Here is a 15,489-nt window from a genome sequence, read left to right as displayed (position 1 = left end):
AAGAATCACATTAATAACATGTACTATTTCACATTGAGGTCCATTTACCATTTCATTTTTACATTCCTATCTGTTGATATTTTGAAGCTGCTTTAGGTTAAAACCAAAGCTAGTTTTAACTCAGTACAAAAGTACCTGTCCTTTTAATTACCTTTTTTTTTTTTTTTTTAATTGAGGGCTACAGTCCCTGTGGTACCACATCTCCTTAATGCCACCTAGAACCAGGACATCAGTCTGCATTTGGAGGTAAGGCCTCCGCATACACTAACTTTGAGAGAAGTTGAGAGACCCATATGGCAAAATGTGCCATTATGCCTAATTAAAAATTGATAAGAACTAAATTTTTAAAACATCCAGTTACTGCAAAGAGTGGAAGTGGGCTGAATATACAGCCGAAAAGTAAGAATTGAAATTTATGACCTTGTAATCTTACTACAGGTTATCATTCCCATATTTTGCAGAAGTTCAATTAAATCAGAGTGAGCTGGTATCTCTGGCTAGGAGAAAATCCAACACAGCCTACATCCAGACTAAAATTCTTGCAGACTTTCATGGACATAGGTGTAAACTCAAAAGTTACCACTGAGCTTTTAGGGGAGATATCCCCAATGCACCATAACAATGCTGAAATATCTTTGCGAGGAAATATTTGTAGATAATCCCTCTTCTGTTTAGGGATGGCAGGGAACTGGTATAATAAATACACCGCCCCTTTTGCAGCCAGTGTGCAGTGGGGATGCTGGGAAGAGAGCCAAAGGAAAGTGATGTAACCCACAGCTGACAAAAAAAGCCAGCTGGGAAAGCTGGGGCAGGACACAGTGTGAGCTGCAATGCTGACCTTCGAATTGCAGAAGCAAGAGGGGAAGCCTTTTGGCCAGTTCCGCTTTCCCTCTCCTGTGCTGAGGGCAGGCAAGAGCTCTGGTACAGAAGTACCCACAGCAACAACACCCAGGCAGATAATTAGTAACTCAGCAGAACTCAAACATATTCTTCCACTGCTTAGTTGAAACCGGGACTGCTTTTGCCAACGTCATTTCCAAACTTTGTCTCCAAATTCTAAATTTACTTTAGATACTCATTATATTTGGCAGCAAGGTATTGTAGAAACAATATTTTTTCATGCTGTTTTGAGCACAGAGCAGGCTACAAGTCACCACCTACCCTGGCAATGATGGAGGTCTAATTTTCAAGCCATTTCCCCCTTGTTTTACGCATTTAAAGCTGCTAACCCATAGCAACTTTACACCCCTCATTGTGGTTTTGTTAACAGATTTTTCTGATTTCTCATACAATATTTTAACAGCCGCTGTCTGTCCCTTGTCCTCATGCTTGCACTTCACTGCTGTTCTTTAACTTCTCCCGCTTTGTCAAGGATCTCGTACATCTGAATCTGTTCTTATTTCTTCATGGAAGGACTAGAGTTTTAATTAATTCGGGGCACATACAGTTCTTTAAATATGCATTTGTAGGCAGCGCTTCAAGAGGAGTAACACCTGCAGACAGCAGCGCTCACACTATCCTAAATGCTTCTGCAAGCCCTTGAGGCTCCCAACCCCTGGGTCCCGCTGTTTCTAACCACGTACAGCAGCAGACAAGAACCAGCTCTACACTCATTCACAGAGGCCTCTCCAAACCCCACCTTTAAACGCATGCCATTTAAAATGCGGAATGAAAATTTTAAATAAAATACATCCCCACCTTCTAGAAAAAAAATAAAAGATGCGACCAGCGTGGCTAGGAAGCGCCCGCCTATCTGCCTGACCGCCCTGTTCCCAAAAATGGCTGCTGGTAGTTTTGGGAACGGCCCCGCCTGCGGCCTGGCCCCACCAGCAGCGCGGCGGGGCTGGGCCCGGGCCCGGTGTCGCCGGTAGCTGCGGAGGGACGGCCCCCCCAGGACCCGCTTCTCCTTGCGGCGAGCCTTGGCCCCGCCGCTCCAGAGGAACGACGGGCGAACCGGGGCCGGGAACCGGGGCCGTCCCGCCGGGCCTCCCGTCCCGCTCTGCGCCGCTAGGCCCTGCTGCCATGGCAACGGGTGGGGCGGCGGCGCGGTGACGTCAGGCGCACGGCAGGGCGGGGCGCCGCCTCGCGCTCCCTCAGAACGGCGGTTGCCGCCGGTGGGAGCGGCTGGTCTGTCCTCAGCGGGAACCGGTCGTTAAATGTCTCTTGCTCGGGCAGACGCGGTCGCCGTTGCCTCCGCGGGTCGTGGCGTCAGGTAACGGAGGGTGTGCAGCAGCGCCGGGCTGGTGAAAGGAGTGACTGCTGCCCCCAGAGGCAGAACTGCCATCTCCCCGCTCCGGTCTTTGTGAAAATAAACGACTACATACATAAAATTTGAGGGAATTCCTTTAGATTCTTGAAAAGTCCTGAGGCAGGTGGCTGCGTTGAGCCTGTGGGGAAGTGGAGTCACTTAGAACGAGTGTTAAATACCCTCTGGTTAGCCGGTGTAGTGGAGAGAGGGAGGCAGGTGTGGTAGCTCTGGGGTTTTTGTTGTGCTTACGGTTCCTGTAGGTAGTATGCCCCTAAGTAAATACGAGCACGCTTCACCGAAATGCAGTCAAAGAATAATCGTCAATAGTTTCCTGTCAGAATAAGAGGACAGGTTGAGCAGGTCCACACAGGTATTTCTTTCTGAGTCTGGTATTTTTCTTGAAAACCTGAAGTGGGGTTGGAGGCAGTAACAGGCACACAGGAGGCTTGGGGACTCTGGAAGATGAACTGGGAATCGGGGTACATAGAAGTAACACCCTTCAATCAATGGGCTGTGGGGGTTTCAGAGGCTGCTACTAGCTCTGCTGCTGTGTGAATTAAATAAGGTCCTTAATTCTCCTCTTTACTGTGGCACCGCTTACTTGCTCCTATATTGGGGCTAAGGGTGAGCAGTCATTTCTTTGCCTCTTGACCTGGTGGATTATCTTTGTTCCCAAGTGCTTTGGGAAGAAGGATTGTCTGTCTTGAAAAACAGCATGGCGTGGCACCTGGCAGAGTCTCCCTGTGTAGCTCCTCAGCAGCCACTGCAATGAATGAGAACAAAACCAGTTTCTAACAGGTAACTTGGCTTAATCATTTCCCTAATTTTGGAGTCTTGGGCTTGGCTGATGTTAATATAAATAACTCTTCTCAGAGGGACACTGCAGCATAAGAGTGACCTGGGAAAAAAAGAAAATAAGTTTTTAGGAGGATGGTTTGTTTTAACAAACAGAGAAGCAAGTAGTTTCCTTTTACTGTTACTTCTCAACCTTCTCATCTTGTGATGGGACAAAGTTACCTTAGAAATCTTTTGCTTTTGCAAAATGCTACACAAATATGTAGTGTTTACTCAAGATTAGTATAGAATGACTGTGCTGCAAAATACTACCTTTTTATTTAATGTAATCCCCCATCAGATGTCATTTTGGGGGAAAAAATAGTGATAAAAATGGAACTTGAACCAACCTTCTGGTCAGGAAGTTGTTATATCTATTTCACTATTATTCAAGAAGTTTGTAGAAGGAAAACATTCATTCATGTTCTAGACTGCACAATGTGTAAGGATTTTTTCCAAGTTTTTGAAGCACCGTTACAGTGGATAGTTTTAATGGTTGTACAGGAAAAAAACCAACCCAAACCCCCAGACACCAAATGAAAAAGTTAGTTCTGAAATTCTTGTTTCCACCTGGCTCTGGAAGTCAGTGGGTTACAAGTATATGATAAATGGAAAAAGTTTAAACTAAAATGCCCACAGTGAATTAAACAGTAATGGCAGTGATGCACTTAAATTCATTAAGCAAGGGGGTACTGGAAATAATTATCAGCAGATAGAAATCTAAAGTGGTTATTTAGTGTGGATTTCATTTTGAGACCTATTAAACTACCTTAGCAAGGGCAGATCCTCTCTTTTATCGTTACAGTGGGACTGATTTTTTTGAAACTAGCTTGGGATATAGTTAACTTCATTTTAATACCTACGTGTGCTGTACAATCAACAGAGCAGAAATCGCAGCTGGTTCTTCAGAGGGAAAAAATAAAGCTTTCAATTCATTAATAAAACTACCGGCCACACCTGTGTAACTGCCAGGCAGGACTAAAGAGAAAATGTTCCATTAGATAATGTCAACAGGCTGTTCCCTGGTGGTGTCAGGGAAGAAGTAATACTGTCGCTGTTGAGCTGACATTGAAAAAGTTCCCAAGCCAGGTGGAAACAACGCAGGATTTCAGATTTAACTCTCGTTCCGTGTTTGGGGTTTGGCTTTTTGTTTTTCCCCTGCACAGGGAGCGGCTGTTGCCCTGCGGGGGAGCTCTGAGCCAGAGGGGTTGAGGGTGGCTTGAGCTTCCAAGGGTAGATAGAGAGCTGCCCTTGGGGCAGGGGATGCTCTCACTGCCCTGTCTGGGCAATCGCAGCAGAGCGGGAGTTAATACCGAAATAATGAATGTTGTTAAACCTATGTTAATTATCTGCACAGGTCCAAGCTTGCGCTTGTTTTTTACAGTCTGTCTTCTCCTTTGCAATTAGCTGGGGCTAAATATAAACTGTATAAAGCTAGAGGAGCAGCAGTGGAATGTAAAATCAAAACGTCTGTGTGATGGGAGGAGGAGGAGGAGGAGAATCCAGAGGAGAGGATTGCTTGGCGGGAACCATTTCTCACTAGTGTGGGGGAATAACGTTTTAGTGGGTGGGGAATGACAGTTTCTTACCAAGCCTCTTTGAAAAGCTTGCTCCCTTGCGGTACCAGGCTTTATGTAAATTCCTATGCTTACATCTCACTTTAAGCATCCAAATATTTTCCCTGAGGTGGGATGTTGGGTTAAAAAGTGTTCAGAGCGTAAGTCCATGCAGGGTAAAATCCTGACCTGTGAGGTGTACCGGTTCAGAGCAGCGCCCAGGTCAGTCTGTGTCTAAAATAACCCACGTCAGTGGAGCTGCTGCAGCACGGGTTTGGCATGGACTGTGGCAAAAAGCAGTTAGGAGCTTTGTGCTATATTAAACCCAGGATTGATGCTCTTCAAGCACACGGATAGCCGGAGGTGAAAGAAACGGGCAGAGGGAGAAGATGGTGTTTGTTTCTGTTACTTCATTATGAGTCTCATGATGTTTAGACCTCCTTACAATCATGTGAAAGAAAGGCGAGGAGGCGCACGCAGTCACACAAATCCAAGTTCTAGGGCTAACTTCCCAGGCTCCTCGTAAGAATTAGGTCATGACTTCAAAGAGGTCTGCTCGAGTCTGTTGGAGAAATGGGATTAAAAACAAAAAAAGGGGGGGGAGCATCACCTCCCTGGTTCCCCTCCACCTTCCCTTCAGAGTGTAAACCAACGGGGTACGAGTCTTTTTCTGAAATTATTTCTGACGACATCCATTTGCCTTTAGGCCGGTGCGCTCACGCAGCCCAAGCCACCTCTTCCCTTCCCCGGCCGCAGAGGGCTCCGCGCTAAAAGCGGAGCTTGCTGTCGCTCCCCTCCTAAAATCTGCTTCGTGCGAGCCCAAAACTGTCATCTTAAAAAAAAAACACAAAACAAGCAAAAATAGCGTCCGACGCGGAGCCGGGCTCTCCGATCCCGCAGCCTTTCCGCGCCGCCTCTCCCAAACGCCGGCAGCGGCTCCGCGGACGCGGAGCTGCGCGCAGGCACCTTCCTTCCCCCCCCCCCCCCCCCCCCCCCCCCAGCGGTGCGGTGGGCCGGCCCGCATCCCCCTCCTCTCCCTGCCGCCCGCGACGTCGGCCGGCCCAGCGGCGCGCGGCCCGCCTCCCGCGGAGGGAGACGCCATTGCGGGTTGTTTGTGCAGGCGGCGGAGGGAGGCGGCGCCGCCGCGGCCGCGGACTCTTTTTTTTTTTTTTTTTTTTTTTTTTTCTTCCCCCCCCCCCCCCCCTTTTTCTTCCTTCCCCCTTCCTCCCCGCGGCGATCATGTCCACCCCGGCGCGGCGCAGGCTGATGCGAGACTTCAAGAGGTGAGCCGGGAGCGGCGCCCCCCCCCCCCCCCCCCCCCGCCTCCCCTTCCTTCGGCCACCTTCTCCGGGGGCCAGGGCCGGCCTGGCAGCGGGGGTAGAGCCGGAGCCGCCCGGCTGCGGGCCTGACCCGGCCGTTTGCGGGGCCGTGGTTCGGGGTCGCACCGCCGGACTGCTGCCCCGGTGAAGGGAAGGGGCCGTTCCCGCGGGCAGCGGCAGGGCGAGGAGCCGGGACGGGACACTGCGTGTCCCGGGCCGTTCCCTCCGGCCCCAGCTCCTTTGTGCTGGGGACGGGGGCTGGCACCGAGCCCCCCCTTCCCCGGGTCCTCCCCGGTGGGGGCGGAGGGGAAGGGGTGCGCTCCCAGCCAGCCGCTTCCCCCGTTCCCACCCCACCCCCCCCCCCCCATCCCGCTTCGGGGAGCCGTCCCCGTACCTGCCGGGGCGGGGGGGGGGGGGGTCCCGCCGGGCAGGGCCGGCTTTGTTTGTGCTGAGCGCCGCGGCCCCGGCCGCCCCGCCTCGCCCGTGAGCCGACGGCTGGGGGCGTCTGAGGATAAAAGTTGAAGTTGGTGCCTTCAAAACACGGGCAGACCCGGCCTCCCCGCCTGCGGGGGTCGGGGGTCGGCAGCCTCCCCGGGGGGGGGTGGGAGACGGGCCGTTGGCGGCGAGCTGTCAGGTGCCGGGGTTCGGTGGGGGTGTTTTACGGGTTGGGTTGGGTGCGAGTGTGTTTTACAGGTGCCCTTGCCCTAGGAGGGCCCGGCGGTGCGGTGCTGGCCGAGGCCGAAGGCTTGCGCCGTGCTTCCCGCACCCCCTTGCCTTCCCTTTGCATACCGAAGGTGTTTGGCCCGGTTTCCTGAACAGACCGGGCTTTAGATCCCTCTGAGGCCGCTCGGGCTGACGGTCTCCGAAGAGAAGTACAGTTCGGGACGGGCATCTAAAAACAAAGCGCAAAGAGTTGGCAAACGCTTCATTTGCCTGTATGTGATAAAAAGCAAAACGCCCTTTAATGTTTTTACGCGCATGCTATTCCGTCTAAGGTTTTCAGTCGTGAGGAATCTTCTGTATAATATATACAAACTGCTACAGAAGCAGTTATTAGTTGCACTCTTTTAAATGCTAATGGCCGAACCACAGACTCTAGAATAATTTCTTTCCCGTCTGACATGTAAACACACTTACAACCGAGAGCACAGAAAAAAGTGGGGGGTTCTTCTGTAAGCTTTACAATATGTCGTCTGATTTCCCTGGACTGGAGTCACTCATAAGTTGTTGATGAGTCAGCTTTGATAGTGTCTCTTTTTTTAGCTATGTTATACCAGTACCTGAAAATACATCAGTAAACAGTTGATGCGTATTGTAGTTGCCTTATGTGACTGCATGTAAAGCTGCAGTGGTAAAAGCCTGATTTGTGAATCTACAAAAAGTTGGATGTTTTTGAGGTGTGGAGCCAGCCTCTTCTGTTGTATTTGGGTGTTGGTGTTTGCTAAGTGGGTGTTGCTTGATTCCTGTTCAAATCAAAACAGGATATTCAGTCCTTTTTATTGTATTCAGTTATGCAGATGACATGAACCAGTGATTTTTTTCAGGGTGAGAGACTTAAGTAATTTTTCAAGATTGCAATCAGATGTGGGTTTTATGATTTTATAATTGTAGAAGGACTGGTTTAATAATTTTGAAATTTAAGGTGGAGAGAAGACTAAAGCTGTGAAGTATAGCCAAGTAAACACAAAACAAATCAAATTTATTTATCAAATAAATGACAACTGTGATACCCTAAAACTTATGACTTTTTCATGTCAGTTTTTTTTACTCTTCTCTTTCCTACTGTAAGTTACGTATTTGTTCAGCCTTATGTTACTTGTACCTCATACTGAAAAAGCAGACTGTGTGCTGTGAACTCTGATTCACTTCTTTAAATATAAACTCCTTTTGCAAACTGTGATGGTCAAGAGCAGTGGAGAGAGAACATTTCAACAGATTTTGTGTCTCGTCTAATTTGTTTGACTAAACCAACAGAAAAATAAGGGGCTTTTTTGTTTGGTTGGTTTTTTCCTGTTAGAAAAGGGGCTACAAATACTACCTTTTCCCTAGCTGTTAAAGATTTCTGGGCCCTGTTCAGATCAGGCTCATTTCCAGTCCTTGCCACAACCTTTCTGTAGTTAGACCCTTTGATAGCAGGGTGCACGTCAGCTTTTAAATTGATCTAAAACCAAAGTCATCCATCAGATGCATTTGTCAGGCTGAACGCTTAGGCATTATTGTTGGCGTACAGCCTGGCTGTCACATAGGAAGAAGTCCTGTTCCTGCTCTCCCTGACCAAAATAGTAGGTGGTTTATGCTGTTGATACTAAGCTGTCTGAACTGCGTGTGCTCGGAGAGCAAGGATGTAAACACAGAGTTCGGAGGCGATCCGAGCTGCAAATGGAGCAAGCCCTGCTTCTGGGCTGTCTCTGTAGGGCAGCGCCATTGCTCAGTGTCCATATACACATGCCGTTTTACCACAGACTTAGGCAGTGCAAGTGCAGGAGAATTGACTGGCTGTATACCAGTGTCAGCTCTGAATACATGTGCATTTACACACTGACATTTAGTTAGAATTTGTCCCTTGGTCTGCAGGGCTTTTGGTGGCGACTTGTTCATAACAGTGTACTGTGACGTGGTCAAACCTCATGATAACGCTGAAAAATTGCTTTTGAAGCGAGGGCAGTCACTGCATTTTCTTCATTCTTGTGTAACTCTGGGCTGAATAGGTGGGGCGGGTAGCAGCTGTCACCAAAGGGGTTTGATCAGGCAAATTGCTCATCAGGTAGTTGGGGCTTCCTGGTTTGCGTTGTTCAGGGTCTTAGGTGACCTTTAAGCAGAAATATTGGTATACAGAAGGATGGGCAGAAGGACAGTATCTGCATCCTTTGGTTCTTTGGTTGCGATATATATTTCTGTCTGGCCCAAGTTTATGTGGCTTTCAATACGTAACATGCTTTTCCTTAGTCCAAGGATTAAGGAACTAGAAAGAATTCAAAATGTTTACATGATTACTTTAGAGAAACACATTTGTTGAACTGGTTAAGAGGGAGCAGTACACAGGTTTTCCCCTTGCTCCCTTTTGAAGCAGTCAGCTTGCCAGTCAAAATAGGCTTATACCAAATTTAGCCACACACGCATACGGATCTGGGAATGCAGGAAAAGCTCCACTGACGGTCCCTCTCGCTTAGTCCCAGCAAGTGGGCTTTGTAAGTGTCACTGGCTGGTTTTCAGCTCCTGTTTGTGGCTGCAATTTGTTCTCTTCATTGTGGCAGCCAGCAACAATTGCTCTTCCACAGTTCACTATCTCGTACTGTAAATCCCAGCTGTACATTGTGCTTTAAATTATTCTTAGAGTTAATGCTTTGCTCCCTGTACACTTAATCTAACCTCTTGGGTTGTTGTAGCGTGTTGGTGTAATACATGAGAAAATCTTGATGTGCATCACCTTGTAGGTTTGTCCTGCGGAGTATTGATAATCTGTGTGTAATGCTTTGTGTACCTTCTGATTTGGAATGAGAAAATATTTACAAATTCTGGATATTACTGTTAAATTATACTTGCAGGTGGAAGTATTTCATTTATATAAGGCTTGTTTTTCTATATTTGTAATTCTTAGATTGCAAGAAGACCCTCCTGTGGGTGTCAGTGGTGCACCATCTGAGAATAATATAATGCAGTGGAATGCAGTTATATTTGGGTAAGAGTTTTTGATCACTATAAAACTCTATATCAAAGGGCTAAATATAACAAAACCTGGGTTTCGTTTTTACAATGATTCTCTTATTTTATGTACACGAAGTCAGGAAACTTGGAAAAATGACCAAGTGTGCTGTTGTGGTAAGAGTCTGTTTTCAGGGGTAATACAAAATGCATAGGAAAGAAAAATTTAGAATTTGTTCATCTTTTTTGAATAAAGCTTGCATATGGCTTAAGAAGTAGGTTAGACTGTGTAGGAGTTGGGTTATGAAAAAGCAGGCTTCCTCTTTAAAGTACATAAGAGCCGCATGTTCTCGGCCTTTAAATCCAGATGTATTAGCAGTGATTGGATTGATTCCCAGTAGAACACGGTACTGGTTCTGTCTAGGAAGTTACGTTAGATATCCTACAGAACAGGAACTGGCTTAGTATCCTTTCATTAAACTGAAGAATGCTTGCTAGTAATTTGCTCATTAATTCCAATCTAGTCACATAATGGCATATATATTGTTTGGCATGATGATAAAGTAGATATCTCAACTAGCAGACTGGCTATGGGAAAGTGTCTTAGATACGCCAAAGGTCTCAGGTTGCCTCTGGATACTTCTCTAAATATTTAAATTATTGCCTCTACCTATATCTTGGGGAGGATGAAGAAGATGATACAAATTCATTGTGCCTGTTAAGAAGTAGGTAATGATCATTTTTAACTGGAGTTTATTTTTAAAACCTTTCAGGCCAGAAGGGACACCTTTTGAAGATGGTAAGCCGCTAACTTTTATATTCTCTGTCATTCTTATAAATATTGCTGGTATGAACATTGTTCTGCTTTGAAAAAATAATAGATGCTATCTGTATATAATCTGGAACAAACTAAGCAAGCAAGTGAAGGAGTAAGGTCTTGTTGGCTATAAAAATAAGTATTTTGATGTAAGCAATGTCTTGTCATAGTGGTTGATGGTAGGAAGCTATGAAACAGTGCTTATACCAAGACTTGTTTATACATATACACTAGAGCTTTTAGTGGGGGAAGTTGGCCTAATGCTGCCAGATGTGTTTTCACATCTCCATAGCTAAGCTCAACAAGACAGCGTGCTTTTCTGGTTTCATCTTTGTGGCATGTTTGATTCATCTCCGTTCTCCTAATGAAGAACAGGTGAAGGATCTTCAATTGTTCTGAATATAGAACTCAGTGAGGGGGAGGGAATACCGAATTTGTGCATAAACATGAAAGTTGGTGTGTAATGAAGCTCCCTTAGGCATATGAGGAATAATGAGTTTAATAATTATAGTATTATTGCAGTAATCAGCAGCAGATGGGTTTTTCTCTGTGTTGGGTTGGAGGAGTTACAGTAAATTATTCACTGATCCATAACAAAGGTTTTCAGTGAATCAGTCACGAGCTCCAAAGACTGAGATTGCCGATTATGAAATTCCAGCATTTCTTTGCTGGCACCACAGTGCCTTCTTAATGAAACGCCTTAAAGTCACTGAAGTCCGTGGAACCGGCATGTTGGGTCACAGAAAAAGGTGAGGGTGGTGGAATGATTGATGCTGGATCTAGCTGCCTTTGCCATATGTACAGTGAGTCTCCAAGCTTCCACCTAGCTGCTGCTGCTGCTGGGTTTATTACTATCACTGGAGTAGTAGTTCCATTATCACTTGAAATATATGAAAAGAAACCAGACCCGGTGTTGTTTGTTTATATAATGGTGAGAAGCAATACTGATCATGGAGCAGATAAATTAGCTGATGCTGTATATGTTCCTGGAGGTGTTCTTTTGGTGTTAGTTATCTGATTGTATTTATGTTTGTTTGGACAGGTACTTTTAAACTAGTAATAGAATTTTCCGAAGAATATCCAAATAAGCCTCCAACTGTTAGGTTTTTATCAAAAATGTTCCATCCAAATGGTGAGTAAATCATTTTTATTTAGCCATAATACCCATTGAATATTACAGTGTGGTCATGTATTCTGCAAAGCTCCAGAATGCCTAACAGCTCTCCATCTCTCTTCATTGCTACCTCCTAAGTAGATGCCTAGGACAGCAACTGCTTGATGAAAAATTAAGAATTACTATGCTATTAAGAAGCAGCTCTCTGTCTCTTTCTAATCAATATATAGCCTCAGTAGCAAGGCCTGTGAGCATTTTCAGCAGCAGCTGCACTTAGGTTGGCTTAAAGAGGCAATTCTGGTTGCAGATTCCTGCCCCCTTCCATTTAACAGCAATCGTGTATCTGTAGCCACATCATAAATTGGAGTAGGGAACTGATTGAGCCAAATGTTATTTATTTCTGTCAGGCTAGATTTCAGCCCATTCCATGCCTTTGCTTGGTTCGCTGTACCAACCAGTACTAGCACAAGGAAGACGGTCACAATGCACGGTCGTAGGAAGAGTGCAGAGGAGGAGGCTGACCCAAACTCAATGGTGAGGGCAGCCTTATGAGAGAGCGTGCCATGGTTCATGCTCCAGCACTTAATAGGTTTTATCCAGTTATTCCTGCATGCAGAAAACACAAACCATGCCTTCTACTTTTCCAAGCCCCTCTGTAGCAAAGGGGAGTATAGATTCAATTTGAGGGTTGCAGCATAAGCCCAATTCAGCATTTCTTGTAGCTTGAGCCCTCTTTGAACAGAGGCTGACCTTGGCTTCAGTGCTGTGACTTTTTAGACAGTGCCATCTAACCGTTCACCTGTCGCGTAACATGCAGGCCAGTATGCCTCTGACAGGGTTTTTATCATTTGTTGGTTTTTACTGGCATGAACAAGCTAGAAGACTAGGGCGTAGGAAGTTTGAGTGGCGAGTCTCAGTTTCATACGGGCTCTCGTATTAAGACTACTGATAAGTATCCAGACAGAAGTAGGGTTTCAGGCAGACTTTTCAGTATTTTCTATTGTCTGCCTTAGTGTCTCTCACAGTGAGCGTAGAGTATGTGAAAGCGGGGCAAGAACTCCCGCCGTTCAGTGCGTGAGTCCATTCAGACTGAGAGATCCATGGCTGGTGCAGCGGATTCTACTCCTGCCATAAATGGCTCGCTGCTCTCCAGGAGGCCTCACCTCTGTGTGGATCTGGGCCAGTCACACAAGAGGAGCAAGAAACCAAGTCTACCAGCTCCTGTGCTAGTGCCATAATCTTTAGACCTTCTTTCTTTTCCACTTAAGTGTTCTGTTACTGCCAGTAATGTATCTCCTTCAAAATACAGGATGTCAGACTACAGAAAACTGTGAGACGTAACTGCTGTCCTCTTTCCTAAAACATTAATTTAAGCACAGTCTGAACTGGAACAGTAGCTCTGCCTTGAACAGTATGTAATGAGCAAACTAAAGTAAATCTGATAGTTTCTAAATGATATCTATGTTGTATTTACAGTTTATGCGGATGGTAGCATATGTTTAGATATTCTTCAGAATCGCTGGAGTCCAACATACGATGTTTCATCTATTTTAACTTCAATTCAGGTAACTTTACATCTGTTTTAGGAAGTAACTGTAGTGGTGTTAGTCTCTACTCCCAAATGCGGAGCTCGGTGATGTGGCTAGCAGGTATCTGCGTCAAGGGGGACTTCAAATACCTGTGAGCTAACCAGTAGCCTTTTAGATCAAATAAAGCTTAAGGTGCTGGCCTATGTAATTACTAATTTTGAGCTACAAAAGTGCCATTAGATACTTTTTACAGGAAAACTGTTACTGATTTGGATTCCTTTTTAACTGTTTTTAGTCAAGATAGCATATCAGATGTAGGAATTTGCCTATGTTTGAAACACCAGACTTTATCGTGAAGCCTTGCCCTGTGAAGTCCTCAGGGAGACAACACTGCTGAAACCTGCTTTACTTGGAATAAGTAAAAATGGCCTGGCACAGCAAAAATTTACGTTTTCTTTTCTCCTGTGTCATTGTTTTTATTTTTCTACAGGGAAGTTTTGTAGGAGGCATCTTAAGCCCCTCTTTAGTCCTGGATGACAGTAGTAGTGTAATTACCAAATAATCAGTTAGCATCAATTAGCAATACTGCTAACTGGCACAAATGACCATGTATCTGTTAGGTTTGTGAACCTAGAAGTGTACGCAGTGCTAATGCTTATGCAATATATAATTTGAGGTTCAGTAGTGTAATTGTGGGTGCCTAACCATGAGTTTAACTGTTGGGGTTTTTTTCTGTTGGGCTCTTATGAGTCGTGTCTGTCTGCTGAAACACATTTGATTTGAAAGTTTTAAGTTGATTTTTCCCTGATTTAAAATGTGTTGGTTTGTCTCACATTTTGTTTTCCCCTTTTTACAGTCTCTGCTTGATGAACCTAATCCAAACAGTCCAGCAAACAGTCAGGCGGCACAACTCTATCAGGAGAACAAACGCGAATATGAGAAAAGAGTTTCAGCTATTGTCGAACAAAGTTGGAATGATTCGTAACAGCTGCTTTGTTACTCTCCATCCTCATAATCATTATGTACAATTTAACACTCAATAGAAAGGCTACCAGAAATTTCAAGTGCCACAGTTCTAAGAATTTGCATAAAAACTCATTTGCAAATGGAATTAAGCCCTCCAGTTTAAGAAATTTAAAAGCTTGTGTATCTTGATTAACGTACTTTTTATTGCATGGTATGAACTAAGTTATTGCTACATAAATTTGTAATATATCCTGTTTGTATTTTTTTTCCAAGTGTATAATGTTGGTGTGGAGTTTTCATGGCAGAATATACACATTTTGTAAATCTGTACTTTTTCAAATATTGAATGCCTTATTTTTGAATTCTTTAGATTTTTAAATTGGAGACAAAGCACTTAAAGTTTTTATATATAAATATTTCATGTAAAACTGTTAAATACATAACCTTAGTGCAAGACATTCTCCTCTCACTCTGTATCTCTTTCAAAGGGCTCATTTTTAGTCCATTTTTCCTTTTGGTATGTGCTGATTATACCATGCACTTTACAAACAGAGAAGTTAATCCATGATGTAACTGTCTTCACTGGATGTCTCTGCTTCTGCACCAGAGCTTAACTTGATTCTGTGCCTCCTCAGTTGTATGAGGAAGAGGAGTATTGGTAGCTGCCAACTGATAAATGGGGAAACAGATGTAACTATTTTGCTGCAAGTCCCACTTTAAACCAGCAGCAGAGTTGCAAACAGGACCTGGATGACCAGGCTTGATGATAATGTGTTCTAATAACTTTTCTTTTTCAGGGAGATTGTATTTTACCAAGTTGTAAAATGTTGTCATCTAAATCTGTCCTATATTCACATACTGATACTGTAATATAGTTTTGAGTATCTTCTAATGATTAAAGAGGTGTCCCATTAGTTTCCCTTGGGGGTAGGGAAAAAATTAATTGCCAACAGAAGAAAACATGCCTGCAGATTTAATGGAGTTACTTTTTAAAACTTGGCTGTGTACTACGTGGTCTGGTCTCATGTCCGTATCACAGAGGTTCCACATCCTCTTATGTTGCCAGTTTTAAAGAAGTTTGGGTTTGTTCTTGTAAATGTTGATGTGGTAATTTCTTACTGTAGTCTGTAAACCAGGCTGGATGACTACAGTAAAGAATTAGGCCTTTTTTTTTTTTTTCTCCCAGCAGCGAAGCTGTACTCCCTTTGTCATAATTCAAACCAGCATTACGTATGTATTAAAACCCCCAAATCCCATCTCAAAATACAGCTCAGTGTTGCCTGAAAAGCAGTGGAAGTTTATTTCAGCTAGAAGAGAAAATGTCATTTATCAGCAATAGTAATTACCAAAAAGTTAGTCTCTGTTAACACAGTGAAACAGGGATATTAATTCACACTTCACATTCTGTAATTTATAGGAGCAGCACCATTCAGTTTAGAAACTGCAGTAAGAATACTAGTCAGA

General features: G+C 44.7%; 1 protein-coding gene across 4 annotated transcripts; it reads left to right on the top strand.

The window, feature by feature from the left end:
- The first annotated feature begins 2,114 nt into the window (after nucleotides 1–2,114).
- On the top strand, nucleotides 2,115–14,483 carry UBE2B (ubiquitin conjugating enzyme E2 B). Of its 4 annotated transcripts, none has more exons than XM_049829903.1 (6): nucleotides 2,115–2,212; nucleotides 9,556–9,636; nucleotides 10,373–10,398; nucleotides 11,459–11,548; nucleotides 13,007–13,095; nucleotides 13,916–14,483. In XM_049829903.1, the coding sequence occupies exons 1-6, from the start codon at nucleotides 2,157–2,159 to the stop codon at nucleotides 14,042–14,044; spliced, it is 471 nt and encodes a 156-aa protein (XP_049685860.1). In that variant the 5' UTR covers nucleotides 2,115–2,156; the 3' UTR covers nucleotides 14,045–14,483. The 4 variants fall into 4 exon arrangements, with proteins under 4 accessions (XP_049685860.1, XP_049685862.1, XP_049685864.1 ...); XM_049829904.1 differs by lacking the exon at nucleotides 2,115–2,212 and adding an exon at nucleotides 5,820–5,921; XM_049829905.1 differs by lacking the exon at nucleotides 11,459–11,548.
- The last annotated feature ends 1,006 nt before the right edge of the window (nucleotides 14,484–15,489 follow it).

Source organism: Accipiter gentilis, chromosome 26, assembly GCF_929443795.1.
Source record: "Accipiter gentilis chromosome 26, bAccGen1.1, whole genome shotgun sequence".
NCBI classification, from domain to species: Eukaryota; Metazoa; Chordata; class Aves; order Accipitriformes; family Accipitridae; genus Astur; species Astur gentilis.
The sequence above is the reverse complement of the archived record's forward strand: the minus strand, read 5'-3'. Positions and strand labels throughout refer to the sequence as shown.

Bases quoted from the DNA above. Each gene is read 5' to 3' on its own strand.
- UBE2B (XM_049829903.1), top strand. From the start codon at position 2,157: ATGTCTCTTGCTCGGGCAGACGCGGTCGCCGTTGCCTCCGCGGGTCGT. The intron at 2,213-9,555 runs GTAACGGAGGGT...TGTAATTCTTAG, and splicing joins TCCGCGGGTCGTGGCGTCAG to ATTGCAAGAAGACCCTCCTG. The intron at 10,399-11,458 runs GTAAGCCGCTAA...TTGTTTGGACAG, and splicing joins AGGGACACCTTTTGAAGATG to GTACTTTTAAACTAGTAATA.